The 17,813-nt window shown below is 41.8% G+C and overlaps 2 protein-coding genes across 2 annotated transcripts; one reads left to right on the top strand and one right to left on the bottom strand.

The window, feature by feature from the left end:
- Positions 1-537: 537 nt before the first annotated feature.
- On the bottom strand, positions 538-3,414 carry zic5 (zic family member 5 (odd-paired homolog, Drosophila); the record flags this gene model as incomplete). The annotated part of the gene is made up of 2 exons (XM_079733927.1): positions 2,349-3,414; positions 538-980 (listed from the first exon to the last, which is right to left on the bottom strand). The coding sequence occupies exons 1-2, from the start codon at positions 3,391-3,393 to the stop codon at positions 538-540; spliced, it is 1,488 nt and encodes a 495-aa protein (XP_079590053.1). The 5' UTR covers positions 3,394-3,414.
- A 4,546-nt stretch (positions 3,415-7,960) lies between these two features.
- zic2a (zic family member 2 (odd-paired homolog, Drosophila), a) lies at positions 7,961-10,744 on the top strand (the record flags this gene model as incomplete). The annotated part of the gene is made up of 3 exons (XM_079732792.1): positions 7,961-8,933; positions 10,146-10,309; positions 10,550-10,744. 3 exons carry the CDS (start codon positions 7,961-7,963, stop codon positions 10,742-10,744), a joined length of 1,332 nt encoding a protein of 443 aa, XP_079588918.1.
- Positions 10,745-17,813: the final 7,069 nt, after the last annotated feature.

Genomic DNA, 17,813 nt, shown 5'->3' with positions numbered 1-17,813 from the left:
CAATGATTTACAGGCAAGTATTTAACTCCCAGAATGTGAAAAGAGATCTTACAGGCAACACCACCATATCAAGAGTATTGCCACATAATGCACGATACCGTACATATTGCCTTAATGGATACAATGTTTGTTCTTCAAAATTCATACCTTAGATACGAAAAATGTATTAATCCCCACATATAAAAAAGATTTCCGGTACTAAGGACAATTTCCAGCATGTAAACAAACGTATACGTGAGTGTGAATTCAAAAGTATGTAGGATTTGATTGGCAAAAATCTGCCCAATTATGGATGCACATCAAAGGCAGTTATATCCTTCATTGTCGACCTCCATCCCATGTCAGCAATTAAGTGATCACAATGTGAGCGCAATAGTAGAGTATTACAATTTATACAAGTGATATTAAAAAGGACAAATGAATGCACACCATGATCCATTCCCCCCCCCCCCCCAAAATAAGTGCACAAGCCAGGACAGGCCACATTGACGACTAGAAAAAGTACAACTGGGTCTTGGGACTGCGGTGAACTCCTTATCAGTGCATCGTCCTCGGGTCTGAACTTCGGAAAGAGTCCTCGTCGTCCGACTCCGACGTTGGCACGTCGCTGGACGGCGTGTGGAGGTGGTTGGGACCCCCGCTCCCCTGGCATACGTACCACTCGTTGAGGTTGGTCACCTGAGGTGACAGGTTCGCGGCCCGGTTCCTGTGGAGCGGTTCCGAGTGGGGCAAGAGCGAGTCCCCGAGCGGGTTGCCGGAGGAGATGTAGCCGGCGTTGGAGGAGGGCGGTGGTGGGGACTTACAGTGTACCTTCATGTGTTTCCTCAGGGAGCTGGGGTGTGTGTAGGACTTGTCACAGCCCCGCACCTTGCAGTAGTAAGGCTTGTCGCTGGTGTGAACGTGAGAGTGCTTCTTCCGGTCGCTGCTGTTGGCGAATTTTCGGTCACAGCCGTCAAACTCACACTTGAAGGGTTTCTCTCCTGAGGGAAGGAAAAACATACACAGTTCAGTTCAACTCCCAGTGTCCAATAACAGAGCATCAAAGCTCCAGAGCATATGTGTTTTGTGTATTATCAAGACTATGTGTCGATGCAGATATGACTTCCTCAAGTTGCTTTGTGTGTCATAGTATAACTGAGTTATACTGCCTAGAATGATGATAGCCATGCATTTCTTGCTGCTTAGGTTTTGTCGAGCAACTTGTCTGCAATCAACACCCTACTTGACAGCATTCATAATGGATGCTATGGTAATATTGCATGTAACATTAGAATCAGTGGTCTGAGGAGTACCTCAGCTCTCCACTGATAAACACTTACTGTTGTTATTGTTGTTGTTCTAACTACCAAGTAGCATGTTTTACGACCATCATAGGCCTGTGCCAAAGGGCATGTCGACAACATGGTGCTCCATGACCACAAGGAGCCGTTTTTGTCCCCAGTGAACGCTAACGTCTTGGAGCTCTCTTTCTCTTTCTCTCTCTCTCTCTCTTTCTCTCTCTCTCTCAAACACACGCACACACACACACACACACACACACACACACACAAACACACACACACACACACACACACACACACACACACACACACACCTGCTTACTGCATAGTCTACGTACTACACGTATAGTAACATGCTTATTGATGAGGCTATTCCCAGTGCTTTGAACTTGCCGAAATATCAAACCCCCTCTAGCCTACAGCCTACTAGCTGTTGTTTGTGGGACAGCGTGTGAGAGCACCATGCGATACAGAAACATGTCCTTCCATCTGAATTGAGCTGCCTTCGGCGCCATTGCTGTTGTTTGAAGTGTGCAAGGCACTATAGTTATTTATCTATTATGAAGCCAACATCTTCGATGTGCCAAGTTCACAGAATAACTTTAGTTGGCGATTGCGTTGCGTAAAACATGCCCAATCAAAACGAATGGAGCTGAGTGCGTCGTTTTACCACATAAAAACATGGACTCGCTGTCTCACTCGGACCTGTCTGGGCAGTTTGGGCTGTGGGCGACGTAAGCACGTTTTACAAATCATATGCGATAATCTCCTCGCGTCCACCGTGGACGTCTACGCGGATAAATCTGTATCTTTCAGAATGACGTCCCGAGCCACGCGAATAATCCTACACTGTTTGATTAGGGTATCGCGTTACAACGCCACGATGTTTTGAGGGATATCGCTCATATAAAATCATATTTACGCGTGGTTAGAGGCTGGCAATGCTTTGGTTACAATAAACTCAGAACAAACGAATCCCCATTTCCATATAGTATAAGTTTCAGGCAGCATCGCCCCATCGCGCCACAACCATGCACGTATTCACAACTGGATCGAGTTTCTACTGACCTGTGTGAGTCCTTTTGTGAATCTTGAGGTTTTCCGATCGGGCGAAAACTTTTCCACAGCCCGGGAACGGACACGGGAACGGCTTTTCTCCCGTGTGAACTCGGATATGATTGATCAGTTTGTACTTCGCCTTGAACGCCTTTCCTTCGCGCGGGCACTCCTCCCAAAAACAGACGTGGGAGCTCTGCTCTGGTCCCCCGACGTGCTCCACGGTAACGTGGTTCACCAACTCGTGCATGGTGCTGTACGTTTTGGAGCAGGGCTTTTTGGACGATTGCTCCTGGTCGATCCATTTACAGATCAACTCTTGCTTTATGGGCTGCCGCATGTATCTTAAAAACGCCCCCGCCGCTCCGTGAGGAGCTGAAGCGATGTTAACATTGAGGTTCATGGAGTTGTAGCTGTGGAGGGAGGACGGTCCATAGTGCTCTGCTCTGTGCCCGAAGTGCTCCGGCCTGCCGTAGAGGTCCCCCGGTATACCCAGACGCATCTGCCCGTTAAGGGCATGGTGGTGGGCACCTGGGGACGCCTGCTCGTGAAGTCCAGTGAAAAGTGGATGGGCCCCACTTTCCGTGTGCCCATAAGCACCTGTTGGGGAGATGAACATACCATGGTGATGAGGGGAGGAGGCGGAACTATGCTGGTCGCCAAGTGCATGCATAGCAGAGGCCGAGAGTTCTCTCCTGAGGATGAAGTCCCTGCTGCTTGAGTAGCCTGAGTGGGGGTTAGCCACGGGGAAACCAACTGTAGTCTGAGTAGAAGTGAAAGACACCGCGGTCTGGGCTTCGGGATGGCTCTGAATGTGGTGCTGTGATGGGCTAAGTTTGAGAGCATTGGTCTGTGCCATGTGCTCTGGTCCAAATGGAGTGAGTGCCACTCCAGGGTCGTTGCCCAGCTCCCCGGGGTGGAGGTGGGCATGGTGGGAGAGAGGGTGATGCCCCCCTAGCCCCGGGAAGCCTGTCATATTCTGATGAGGAAGGGGTTGAGTCGCTGCCAAATCCGCTAATCTTATCGCTGGATTCCTCTTGCTTAAAGGGGGTTCCATAACTACACTGCCAAGTCCATCCACACTCGCCGCTATTGTTTTTACCCACACCGTGCTATCTAAAACATTAGAATATTTAAAGGTCTGTAACTTCTTTTGTCCTGCTTCTAACTCTGCTTGCTCCTTTTCTCACTCTGTCCTCAAGCGATTGGCAGAACATACAACAGTTGGAGGACACAGTAGGGAATACAGTTTAGAAATGGCACTGCGGGTATTGGACGGATTGCGGTGACTGGCAGTTAAGAGAACGAAGCGATTGGCTGTCGTTCAGCGCAGGGGCTCAGCAGGGTTCCGCCCCCTCACTCTCTTTATCGCTGTTGACTCCAAAAAGTTGTGCTCACAAAGTTACCAGCGAATGTGTTTGTGTGGCACTATGTTTACCGGTGTTGAAGCATGTAAATTAACGAAACGTCAATAGGCCTACGGCTCAAATGAGGTCTGACTGCGTTCTCCGTTTACATTGTAAAAATCTGGAGGCAATTCAGAATCGAGACCGTTATGGAGCCACTATGTGAACATATGTTTAAAAAGTGGCATCACCCACTGAAAATGTTATGCCGTGTTAAATAAATAGTTAATATAAAGCGTTTTTTAGGGTATTTTAATTACTTTCATTTGAATAGGCACACCATCAATTTATAATACCCATATATTGTTTAATTAGTTAGCCTACATGGCTACAGACAAACAAATGGAATGATGACATTATTTTACTTTTCAATTTACACCTTTAAGGGATATTTAGATTATTATTCAAATTGTATTAATGGACTGGAATATTACACTGCTTGAACATTGTATCAGTACTTATTGGTCACCATTTCGTTTATTCTGTGTCCTTTTATCCTCGTAAGGCGAATTGCAGACTTGTTACATTAGTCATTAGGCTTAATGAAGTCCAATGCTGAATAGTGCAAACAAAATGTAACATATATGTATAGATTTATGAGGCACATTTATTTATTTAGCACCGAGTAAAGACCTAGGCATAGTTTATGGGCCTGTCAGCCAAAACACGAATACAACCTCGTGTAGCCTATGCATAATTATAAAGAACAGGATACTGATATAATTACGGTTCATATTACTTGAGAATACCCATGATAAAATTTATGTTTTTCAGAGACAGGTGGAGCGCATGGTTAAGTTACTTAAAAAATCGGTTCACTCCTCCAGATAGGCTATAACACAAAACAACAACAACAAAAAAAATCAGTTGAGGCTCCTTCAACATTACTTTTGTTTGACAGATCACGCACCACTGAATGTGCCCCTTTCTCAGCAGGACGTTTCTGTCACAGATTCCTATGTGTCTTTATTTGAGGGTAGGCCTACCAATTGAATTGATGTATATCCTAATATTTGCCGGATAAATCAATGTCACATTTATATCTATGGATCTATTCATGGATCTAAGAATCTATCAATCAATCAATATATCTATCAATCTATCTATCTATCTATCTATCTATCTATCTATCTATCTATCTATCTATCTATCTATCTATCTATCTGTCTGTCTGTCTGTCTGTCTGTCTGTCTGTCTGTCTGTCTGTCTGTCTGTCTATCTATCTATCTATCTATCTATCTATCTATCTATCTATCTATCTATCTATCTATCTATCTATCTATCTATCTATCTATCTATCTATCTATCTATCTATCTATCTATCTATCTATATCTATATATATTAAAATATCTCATATATATAGCTTGTATCTATCTCAGCCATGTTATATATATATATTATTTTTAATCAAGAATGATTTTTTTCATGCTATTCTGTTTGATGCTAAATTGGCCTATCAGTCCCACTGGAGATTTTAGAATTTGGTCATTACATTTCCACAACGCGGACGATGCATCATACTATATTTTTTCAATAAGCGTGTTGTAGTAGCAAGCAGCATATGTGGTTGTCACAGGTCATAGGTCAAATTTCCATGAAACACCAGGTATCGTTAAAGAGATAAGTCATCCTGCAATGCATATATACTTGTGTCAAATAGGACAATAGTAGCAACTAAGAATAAAATTGACCTCATTCTACTTAAGGAAATAGGTTGCATTTTTCTTATTTTATTTTTGGTCACTGTCCCCGTTGTTGTTTTTATTTATTTTGACTATTCGTTTGCGTATTTTTATCATTTCAATTTAAAAAAAAAAGAAGACATTTTGCTAGGCCTGCATTTGAAACATGTTAGTTCATTTTTATGACCTGTAAGCGTAAATACAATTGTTTTCAGTCTTTGTATGTAATTTCTCAGTAGGCTATTCTCGGTCCTAGAACCTGTTGAAATAGGCCTATTCTTTTGGGATTTAATCAGGATGGCTCCTTCATCTCATACGGGAAACTCAAAGCTATGTACCTCTGGTCGGTTTAGTTTCTTTCTTTAAAAATTTTACTTTTTTCCCCCCTTTCTGTGGAAGGTTTTGTGGTTTTCCAGCGAAATAAAGAACTTCTTATAGTCGGCAGGCGTGACTTTGAACTTGGATCAGCTCCTGTGTTTCCTGTGGTGCGAGTTGAAATAAGACTTGGATGAATGGCATACAACGTTCTGTCTGCCCCACTCTGAGCTAACAGACAGAGATTTCTTAAAGTTTTGCACGTCAACCTTGCCTTCCTATTATACGCCACTTACTGCATTGGTGAGTAGCCTATAGCCGAGAGAAAGTAATGTCTGGTTGGACTGAAGCACATGTGGGACTTTTAATTCCAAAATGTAAGTAAATTCCCTTTAACTTCTAATGAACATATAAATGTAGCCTACAACCGAGTTGAAGACTTGTAGGACACGCTGGAATTCAGATGTGGTCTTTAGATTAAAAAGCGTCCGTGAATAGAGAAATCATGATCATTGAAGGAGCATTGGCGATTCTTATTTCTTTCCAGTTCTGTTTGGCTCAGTACAGAGACTTCATGAGATGCCTCGTTTCTGTTTTTCTTTTGGCTGGGAGCCATGGTGCAGTTGGCTTTGCGGGGATACGGCGGCTCTTCTGATACACGCGGCTCTTATTAATTGGAACGTTTGGAAAGCATTTTATGAACCATTAGTATGAGCAGATGAACCCATGGACGGAATGATTAAACATTTCAAAACAAACCCAACCGGCTCATGGACCCACTACAGCAGGCCTACTTTGAATGCAAAATTGCAAATATAACCCATTAAATATCATTTGATTTTCTCAAGAATCGCAATAGGCTTGGTGGAGCCGAAAGCACATCATTTAGTGGAAATTGAGATTTCTTTATAAAATTATCAATGCACCACAAAGAAACCTCCTATAGGGCTCCAAAGGGTACTTTATTGTAAAATAATTTCTTGGAAGTAGCGTAAGTCTGCGTAGTCTTATTTCTGGTATTTGATTATGAATTATGTTTGCAGTATGGAATCGGGTGCAAACCTGGCGTGCGTCGTTTCAGTGGAAGTGAATGGCAGTGATTTTATAATAACGAATGAATGTATTCCTGCTGCATAGCACAGAGCACTCTTTATTTGTATACTTCTCACATGCAATTTGAAACATTTTGGTTTTCATCCATTGTTAAAGAAATATATAAATAAAGGATATCTTGAAGATAGGGTAGGCCTATTAATTAAGTTGGTGAATAATATCCAAAAGGCTGTAGTAGTACACGTTATGAATCGCCGGTGAAACAGCGACAAACAGAGCTGTTACATCATAATGGGGCTATAGACTACAAACCCGATCCCATTGACCATACCTACCGCATCTTCCTTAGGTTACATAAAAAAAAGGTACATTGTTAATGTTTCGCATTTTTTTGGGATGCTCGCAAATACATTGGGCACAAACCATTTAAGTCGGCGTTGTTCGGAGTAGATAGTCCATCGAATGGCTTTTGAAATACCTTGCTTGAACATCTTAAAACATAAGATTTTCGCACCCCTCTTTTCCCCTTTATTTCGTCCAAACCACCAAAATCCTTTCTTAAAAAGTGGGCGGTAATTATTAGTGGAAAATGGCGATCTGCTATTAGTTGTCAAAGCGGTACCTGCTATTGGAGGGGCACCTGGGATTGATGAGACGCAGTGGCCAATGAGACGGCGCGGAATGAATGAACGCGCTCCAGTAAAAGGGGGCGTAAGAGGAGGTAGTGCCAGTCCACAGAGAAAGAGGGACCATCCGCGGTAAATACACGCAGGCGAGAGAAATAAACATTTGGAACAAAAAAGCCCGAGATGCTTCAACGAACCTTTAACCATTACGACGAAGAAGAAGAACGATAATTATTAAATTATTCGAATGCACTTAAGGGCAGACAACTGCCGCAGCGTCCGAGAGAAAAGGCAAAGAAAACTATCCACTCGGTTGCATTGGGAATTTTGAGTCACAAGTTACTACAAGTGAATTCAATTCGACTACGCCGAGTCTTTTTTTCTCATGAGCGGATCACCGTTTTGAATCACGCCTGGTATGGTGTTTCCTAGGCTGAAAGTTGAATCGATGCGAGACACAAGTAATATTTGAATTTCTCTTTTTGTATTGTCGATTTTTTTTCTTATCAGGGCTGACTCGAACTAACCGGTCTGTGAGATAATGTTATTGGATGCTGGTCACCAGTTCCCTGGACTGGGAGTAGGCTCATTTGCCAGGCATCACTCGGCAAGCGACATGCAGGAAAGAGACTTAAGTTTGGCCCAAAATAGCTTTGTAGACTCCGCACACATGGGTGCATTTAAGCTGAACCATGATCTTTCGCCGGGACAGAGCTCTGCCTTCACCACCCAGGCGCCAGGCTACCCCGCTGCGGCTTTGGGGGCTCACGCCGCCCATGTCACCTCGTATGCAAGTTCTCCGTTTAACTCCACCAGGGACTTTCTCTTTCGCAGCCGGGGCTTCGGAGAATCATCTCCGGCGAGCAGCCAACACACCATTTTTGGCCCGTCGGCGGGTTCCCTCCATCACTCGCACTCAGACAGTCAAGGCCACATTCTCTTTCCCGGGATCCACGACCAGCATGGGTCCCATGGATCCACGAACGTATTAAACGGGCAAATGCGGCTTGGACTACCGGGTGAAGTTTTTGGACGCTCCGACCAGTACCACCAGGTTTCCAGCCCGAGGACCGACCCGTACTCCGCAGCGCAGCTCCACAACCAGTACGGTTCAATGAATATGAACATGGGGATGAACATGGCAGCCCATCACCACCCCGGTGCCTTTTTTCGTTACATGCGGCAGCAGTGCATCAAACAGGAGCTCATCTGCAAATGGATCGACCCCGAGCAGCTCAGCAACCCGAAGAAGTGTTGCAACAAAACTTTCAGCACCATGCATGAGTTAGTTACGCACGTCTCCGTGGAGCATGTTGGGGGGCCAGAGCAGAGTAACCACGTCTGCTTTTGGGAAGAGTGCCCCCGCGAGAGCAAACCGTTCAAGGCGAAATACAAACTGGTCAACCACATTCGGGTGCACACCGGGGAGAAACCCTTCCCATGCCCGTTCCCTGGCTGTGGAAAGGTCTTTGCGCGATCGGAAAACCTGAAGATCCACAAGCGAACGCATACAGGTAATTAGAATGCCCCGAATGCATGATCCCCCAACACATCTGCTAAAATTGTATACCGAGCCGGGCTAAAGATTGAATATGGGGAAGCTCCATAGTTGCGTGTACGAATGTAGTCTACAGCTATACCGTGTCACTGGAATTCGATGTAATTATCTAAAGACATGTGCACATGAATTCACTATTAGACCATACTTCTAAATTAAAACAAGCATCGAGGCACCCATTTATGCAGGGGATATATTCCATGTAGGCCTATGTACATCGCTCACACCATGTCTGTGTTTATTATCGGGTTGTGCACGGCTGGCGTCTTTGTGCGGGGTTATGCAATAGGCTACTACAGCGTGTAGGTTTTTTTTTGGTGGTTGTAAACTTTAAAGTGGGTCAAAGGCGGCACGAGCGCTCTGCTCCGAGCGTTTTGCGTGAGCTGTGGAGGGGAGCCGCGTAGTAAATCTCATCAATTGGTTTAATGTTTACGCCAGACTGCGCTTTTAGATTCAATGTCTTTCCCGGTTCAAACATCGATTTTAGCATGGTAACTGTTGAGAAATGCTGTGTGTGTGTGTGTGTGTGTGTGTGTGTGTGTGTGTGTGTGTGTGTGTGTGTGTGTGTGTTATATATATATATATATATATATATATATATATATATATATATATATATATATATATACGGATCCCCTCTGTGGAAAAATATGTATGGGCCGTCAGCATGTTTTTGGGGTAGGCCTATGTTTTATATATTTAGGATAACGAATGTTTGTTTTGTAGATGGCGCTATGTGGCGAATGCATTATTCTTATAGTAACTGGTATTAGATAGGCCATTGCCAACGTTTCACATTTGCAGTTATTTGGGGGAATTTGTTGTTGTTTGATCCCATGGACTTGGTCAAGCGCTAATTAGATTTATATTGTTTTTCTGGCAAATGTTGCGGCTTTTCAAGCCCTATGGAGGGCGGCCTTGTTACTTTTATCCCCTAAAGCACGCAGGCATAACCTAATAAAAACATTAACAGAGCATAATTGTTTTGTTAAATTATAACAAAAATAATAAAAAGAACAACGATTTACTCGCCATTGAAACTAAGCATCCAAAGCACCGTGCTTGTTTGGAATACATTACGAAATAAATCTGTACTTATTTCATTTCAAACAACGTCCTGATACCCGTAACGAACACTGTTGTCTTTTTGTATTGTTTTTTTCTGCAGGAGAAAAGCCGTTTCAGTGTGAATTTGAGGGCTGTGACAGACGGTTTGCAAACAGCAGTGACCGAAAGAAACACATGCACGTTCACACGTCGGACAAGCCATACCTTTGCAAAATGTGTGACAAGTCCTACACCCATCCCAGCTCCCTACGCAAACACATGAAGGTATATATTGTCAATATGATTGCATTTCTCAGATTGTAATATAAGCCCCTGTATCCTCCTGTGTTTTCATTAAAGATTGAACAAGAGTTAAAAATATGTATTATTTTATATACCGTTAAATTCTATGAAAATAATCCAAATGTTTATCAATAATGTAGTTCCATGCAGAGGTTGCAATTAATGTGTTTCTCCTAACACAAATGTCTCTAATAATTGTATTTTGTGCTGCTTTCATCACAGGTCCACGAATCCTCTCCATCAGCATCTGACTCGTCTCCAGCCGCGAGCTCTGGCTATGAGTCCTCTACGCCGCCAGGCTTGGTGTCCCCCAGCACAGAAACCCACAGCAACAACAACCTGTCCCCAGCCTCAGCTGTCCACAACACCACCAGCCACAGTGGCCTATCCTCCAATTTCAGTGAATGGTATGTGTAGGACTGTACGGCGAAATGACACAACATAGACATTTCATAGCACTGGGCCATCCAGTAGAGCAGATTGGGACACATGTGCACTCACACACAAACAAACACACACACAAACATTTTTGGAGAACATTTAACTGGGGAGGATGACAATTTACAACAAGAGGGAAGTGTGTATAATGGTTCATGTTATTTCAATGTTGTATATAATTACCTAATGTCCTCTTTCCCATTGGTTGTGATAGAACTTGTCAGTCTTTGGTGTATAGATGTTCCTTTAATGGTAGCTATTTCTCTAACTGGACTTTTAGTGCACATACTACATTTAAAATTGTATCCTCATATTGAATATTGTGATCCTAAGGCAAACTGATTGTACTATACTAAACATCTATAAACAGGAAAGAGTGCCAAAGTAACATTTAACTCAAACAGACCACAATATTTTGCTTGTGAATGTATATTTAGTTTGCTGGGCTTAACTTGTGATGTTTTGTGCTTTGCAAGTTTGAATTGTGAAAAAAAATTATCTGGAAGATTATGAGGAAAATAAACATTGTGCCGTTCGATTTTCTGTAACTATATACTTCCTTTTGTAAAATATCAACTGCCATATTTATCCATTTGTAATTAAATTATGGTATTTACTTCCTACAGATGAAACAATATTTATAAAGAATGTTTCTTTACTATAAATATGTACAATGAGGAGCATAAACATGGGCAGTTGTTTTGTTATGTGTTTTCGTTCAAAGTTTTAAGAGTGTTTTCTTCCTTATTGTGATAAGAATTTTACTGCAAACAAATATAATAAAATGTGTAAGTGCTTAATATTCACTCAGGCATTCGATTTTGTTGGGCCTATGTCAGTTTTATGAAATTATTTATTAGTCTATAAGCTGTAGAATCATTTTAACATTCGTATACTTGTAGGAGTAACTATAGCTGTAGGGCCTAGTTTCACTTGAATATTCATAATGCTTTTCAATGTTATACAATAGGCAATATGCTAAAACGAGCAATCTTTCAATATCTTATTATATTTCATGAAGGACATATTGTGCCTCATCACAAATGGCGTTCATTGTCCCCAGTCGTAGTATTTTATTCGTTCACTTGTCACTTCGCTAGCCTACAACAGACGCTCCCATAACGGCCCATTCAAACCCTCCCGCCGTTTTATTGACGCGCAAAAGACGTGAACTTGAACTTGATTGAGGGGCTGTCTAGCGCGAGCTCATATTACGCACGTAAAGCTTTAATTTAAAGGAGTAGTCTATGTATTTAAATGGAAAGTCTACTTTTATTGATTTACTGTTTTACAAATTGGTTTAAGAGGGGAAATAACAGAAATAGAAACAGCCTATGTCGCATTTTAACCTTGGCCTGTGTGCAACGGATGGGATTTATGGACCCTGAACCGAAAGAGACAAGTAGAAAACAGAATTTCAAGTAGGCCTAGCCTATCTGGAGTTTAAAATAAATGCTTATGTTTGCTGTGAAGTCATCGTCTGGTTTTCCCGAGATAGTTTGAACTAAACCATTACAGGAACACAAAGCACATCCTAATCTACACCCGGGGATCAGCAAGAAAGTATGAAGACAATTGTAGGACTGTGACAAGCAGCTACAGGTGGGCTCATTTATTTGCAGTTGCAGTCGCACTTGCACGAAGACGCTAAGAATAACAATGTGGCGTGTGTTAATGTGTTTTCTGACGAGGTCCTAGGAGCGACGTGGGCTACGTGGGTCTATTTTCTCCTTGTATATTAAATAACTTGCAATCGCCCCTTTTGGCGGGAGTGGGGCTTTCTCCCGAGCCGGTGTGGTGACCTCTCCCGTGCAGGATGGTGTGACCTGTGGGGAGTGGAAAAGGTCAGTGTCACGCGGAGCGTCGATGCCGTTTCCTTCTCGGCCCATGCTGTTCTTATATTGATCCGCCGAACAGGAAGCTTTTAGAAGATACTATTCTTTCAGGAGTAGTCGATCTTCAGCGACTAGGCCTAAATTAATATTAAGTAGGCCTGTGCGAGATTAAAAAGGCACCCATTATTGGTTGTTTGAAATTATAATGTTATTTTTTGTTTTGTCTGCGTGGCAATTTAGACCCTTTATATTATTATTGTATTAGCCTGCGTACACCGTGCTGTACGCAATAGAGGCCTATGGCCGAATGGTTTGTATTATAACGTCATTGAACACTTAGCCTACATATTTTGAGGGTCAAAACTGTATGTCAGGTGTTGCGAACAGGTGTTGGCGACTTTTTTGAAAAGCATAATTATGTTTTCCTTTATGTGGTCCTCTCAGTGTGCCTATATTTGGGATATATTAATAAGGTATAGGCTTTCTTGTATTCCGTCTATTCTGCTACCATTTTCTCTTTATGCGTGTATCGATTATGGAATATGAATTCTACATTATTTTCATTAAGGACCCCCCCCCACATACACATACTCACACACACACACACACACACACACACACACACACACACACACACACACACACACACACACACACACACACACACACACAAACACACACACAGACAGACACACACACACACACACGCCCGCATGCAGGCACGCGCGCGCGCGCACGCACACACACACACGCACACGCGCAAACACACATACACACACAACTATAAATGTTATTTCGATAACTGTAGATATAGCCTCGTTTTGGTCTATTAACGACATTTCATATTTGGCTGTTCGTCAACGGAGGTAGGCCTACTGTTACATCAGCATGCATCATATTATATTGTTCACTGTGTTCCGTTGATAACATTTTGTCATACGAATGTCATACGCTAAAGAAATTATGGATTGTTGTGAAGGTGTACATGTATAAAAAATGAAGTTCACGGTCACCTACAAAAAACCCTAATGGCCATATTTCTTGAAAGGGCAAGTTTTTTTTTATCGCGTGTCTCAATAAAACACATACCCCATAGTTAAATGTGTTTTTTCTTTCTTTTAAATTGAAATGCTTAAATAGGCTATTGTAAATCGCTCTGGTAGGCCTGTTTTACAGAATTGTTCATGTTTCTGAAACCAATAAAAAAATATTATTTGTATTTTTACTCGCAGCTTTAAGCATTATATCAGCCCAGTTATGTTATTTAGGCCCCAACATTGGTTCTTATCGTTTTAGAATTATTTCATAACTAATCTTTGTTTGAACCAGATTCCTTTTTTTTTCTGAACAGCCACACTTTTATAACATAGGCTACATCAAATGTATTAAGGCCTTCCTGTTGACTAAACCACATTAATTAATTATTTTGTTGAATGATACTGGTAAGACAAATATTATACAAAACACTGAAATGTCTTCATTGCAAATACAAACCATAACAATTGCTCTCATTTGAATAACGATCAAATATGATGCCTCCCACTTTGCTCAGCCTACATTGGCTAACATTTCAACAGCACGTACTAACATTTAACTATAGAATCGCTTGGGTTTAATTGTGTTTTTTATCTTTTTCCATCTACTCTAATGACCATGCAGTTTAAATAAATAAATTGGCATTTGGCATACTGATGATATATTGCTATACCAGAATTTGACTTTTATTATTTTTCCTTTCTTCAAGCCTATTTCTTTCCATCTTTATTTCTTTCTTGGTTTCTTATTTTCCTTCCGTCGTTCTCCTGTGCAATGTTGTGGCTTGAAAGTCCATGTACAGTCTTAGCCTTTCCTGTGTAGCACAGCCTCCATGGCCTTTCATGTGAGCTCAGTGGCCGACTTTCTCACACAGATGAATGTGTTTCTGTGAAAGAGCCGGAATGGCTGTCACTTCTCCTGGCACAGAGGAGAAACAAACGAAACCCCCTACTCCTTTAAGGAAACTGGCGCAGGCACCTCCCATACGACACAAACACCACAGAGTCAGCCTCACAAATAGCCTGCGAAGCTAAACACCACTCTCTTTTTCATGCAGAAAGCATCACAGGCAAAAATACATAATGGATAGGTGCTAGGTAACTGGCGTACTTGAGGTAGTCAGAGTTGTAGTTCTCATTGTGTTGGCTTTGGAGCAAACAAATTTAAATATGTCAACCGATCCCACCACAATGCATCTCTCATCTTGCTAGTTTCAATGCAGTCCATCCTCTATCCTGTGAATCAATCTAATTTTGCAAAGATTGAATGAGTTGTTAAAATATTATATATTTTCCTAATAATTCTTAACACACCATATGGAAGAAGCCTGCTCGAGTTCCAGTACAAAACCTATAGGCAAGGTGTTGCTTGTGTAACTTCCTATTTGGCATGGTCTAAGGTTACACTTATGAAAATAAACCAGGCATGTTGTTCTCGATCATAGTGTAGATTTGAATGTCATTTAATAGGTCACCGGCACATACTCACACATGCTCTTCCTTCTCACACACACATACACACCAACGCACATGAACCGACACACACACACACACACACACACACGCATACACACATGCACACATACACACCAACACATGAGCCTTCAAGCATTCCAAACGTGGTCTTGCCAAGGAAATTTTCAATTTCCCAACACTTGTAAACACGATGTTCCCACTCTGCTCCTTTGATGTTCCAAAAGGGTCCAGGGTTTTGCCCTGAGGGACAAGTCGTTCAGTGGTGACTGGTGGGTGTATGGTCGTTTTTCTTTTTACCTGCATGGGGGGGGAAGTATGTAACTAAAAAGATTCCTCTTCTACTTCCTCGGTCTCGAAATTGCTGCAGAAATGTACTTAACAAAGCATTTATTTCAACAGCCAATAACAATCACAGTAGGGGAATGCTTTTGTTTTCAATCCTGCCGCCACTTAAACAAGATCACTTAAAATGGTTGTTGGAAGAAAATTCAAGTTTGGGTAAGTGTGTGTTAAGCAATTGTAATCCATCAAAGGAGAGGGAAACTAGAATGCCATAGTACCGTCCATACCCTTCAAAGTTATTTTGGAAAATCTGTATTCTCTGCAATGAAACAGTACATGAGATGCCAGAGTAGTAGATGTGGATCAAAGTGTAGCAGCACAATACTAGAATCAGCATTCTCTGACAGCAAAAATGTAAATTGCAACAATCCAACATTCAGGCTACATTGACTATTATGTGGACACTAAAAACAAAACGAAAAAAACCTTCATCTGTAGAATACTATTGCCGTTTCAAACTCACTCTCTCGCTCTCTTTCTCCAAGCATTCACTGAAAACTTAAAAAGTTCCTCAATGTCTGTTTTCAGAAAACAATTCATGCCAGTGAGCTTTGGTGTTAGCACGATGATCTTACTCCCTGCGGTGACTCACATTCAATTCACGGCTGATCAGAAAAGTAAACGCACCGCTCATATTCAAATAGATTTATACGACTTGACACAGGAATGAGTGGAATATGCCCCCCTACTATTTCCCCTGCACACATGCAGACACACACACTCACAGACAAACACACAAAAATAAGAGCAGTGAACCACACACACACGCACACACACATGCACACACACACACACACACACACACACACACACACACACACACACACACACACACACACACACACACACACACACACACACACACATAAATACACACACACACACAAACACACACACACACACGCACACGTAGGCAGTGCACGTACAACCACCCGTCTGTCGCCTGCTTACAGCTTTCCAGAATGTGTTCATTGATTTGCACGCGTCTTACAGACAGCCACTGACATCATATTAAATCTAAAGGTGTTTTCAGCAATTCTCTTTAATAACTTACTCTGAGATGGATGTTGACAATTCAAAGACATTAAAACACATGCTTGTTTAAAACGTCTTGTTTCTTTACAGGTTCTGACAAAAAATAAGAGACATGAGATGAAGAAGAGGACAAGGGATCAAACCAGTTGGAGTCGAAATCCCACAGATTTGACCCTGTATTGGGTAAGTCAACACCACTCTGATCTTCACAATATATTCATTGTCTGTCTCTCTTTCCTGGGAGGGAAAGAAAACACCCTTAATAAACAAAAGAGAAAAAGAAAATGGTATAATGTGTCACATCCAAAATAAAAGTGCTCAACTTTGTTGGCATTTCAATATTCGCTCCCCAATCAAAATAAATTATCCTTGTTTCGGTGTAATTCATTCAAACTTCATACAAACACCAAATCGTGTTTTGATTGGGAGTCTTACTCACAGGTTTATCTATGCCGGCGTATCTCAGCAGGGTGCCTCCCCAGATTGCACCCCATGGACATTGTCAGGTCTTAGGAAGAAGCTCTCACTGTTTGTCTTTGGTTTATGAGTAAGTGGGCTGGAAGGAGCTAATTTGATTGACTTTTAGCTTCAAGTTTTTCCACACTGGAAGGTTGCAGTCCCTTGACAGCTAGAGACCTTTCTGGTCAGTGAACGCATCGACAGGCAGTCAGTTATCACCTGACTCATGTCGATGTCCGATCTATCAGGCCTGGTAACAACAGATATACTAGGAGCGTGTCCCAGGCTAGTTTGTCATCCTGATGATGTTTTTCTTTTTTTCATTTGACCCAGAATATTGATCATTGATTCAATTAGTTTATTAGATCGGAATTGAATGGGCTCTGGAGCATTTGGCATAAATTTAGTTGATGAGCGTGTGATTTATGCAGTGAAACAAAAATATCAGGGTCAGTCCTTGAAATTAAATGAACATTTTATTTAGTTATTTGTTTCTAATGTGAATGCTATTCCATTTGATTCTGTGGGATTCCATTGATCATAGGATCACAGGTGTAGAAGACCTATATGCTTACTTTTCCTCCCTTACCCTCCTTCTGAAGTGCATTTGTATCATTACTTTAATCCTCAATCCATATGCAAGATAATCCTGGCTTTTTGGCGCTGAAAAAGCAACACCCTTTGTTCTTTCAGTTCTTGGTTAAGGCAAACAGGGACCTATACTGGCCAAAGTAATCCACTCACAGAGCTGTAGACCAGTGATACAGAGATTATCTTTGTATTAGTCTGTGATGGGTGATGGACATCAGTGGTTTGTCTGAATAGTATGTTGCATCTCACCAGTGGCCACATGCATACCAAATATTT

This window comes from Pollachius pollachius (assembly GCF_949987615.1).
Source record: "Pollachius pollachius genome assembly, chromosome: 3".
Lineage (NCBI taxonomy): Eukaryota > Metazoa > Chordata > Actinopteri > Gadiformes > Gadidae > Pollachius > Pollachius pollachius.
This window is presented reverse-complemented; position numbering and strand designations above follow the sequence as displayed.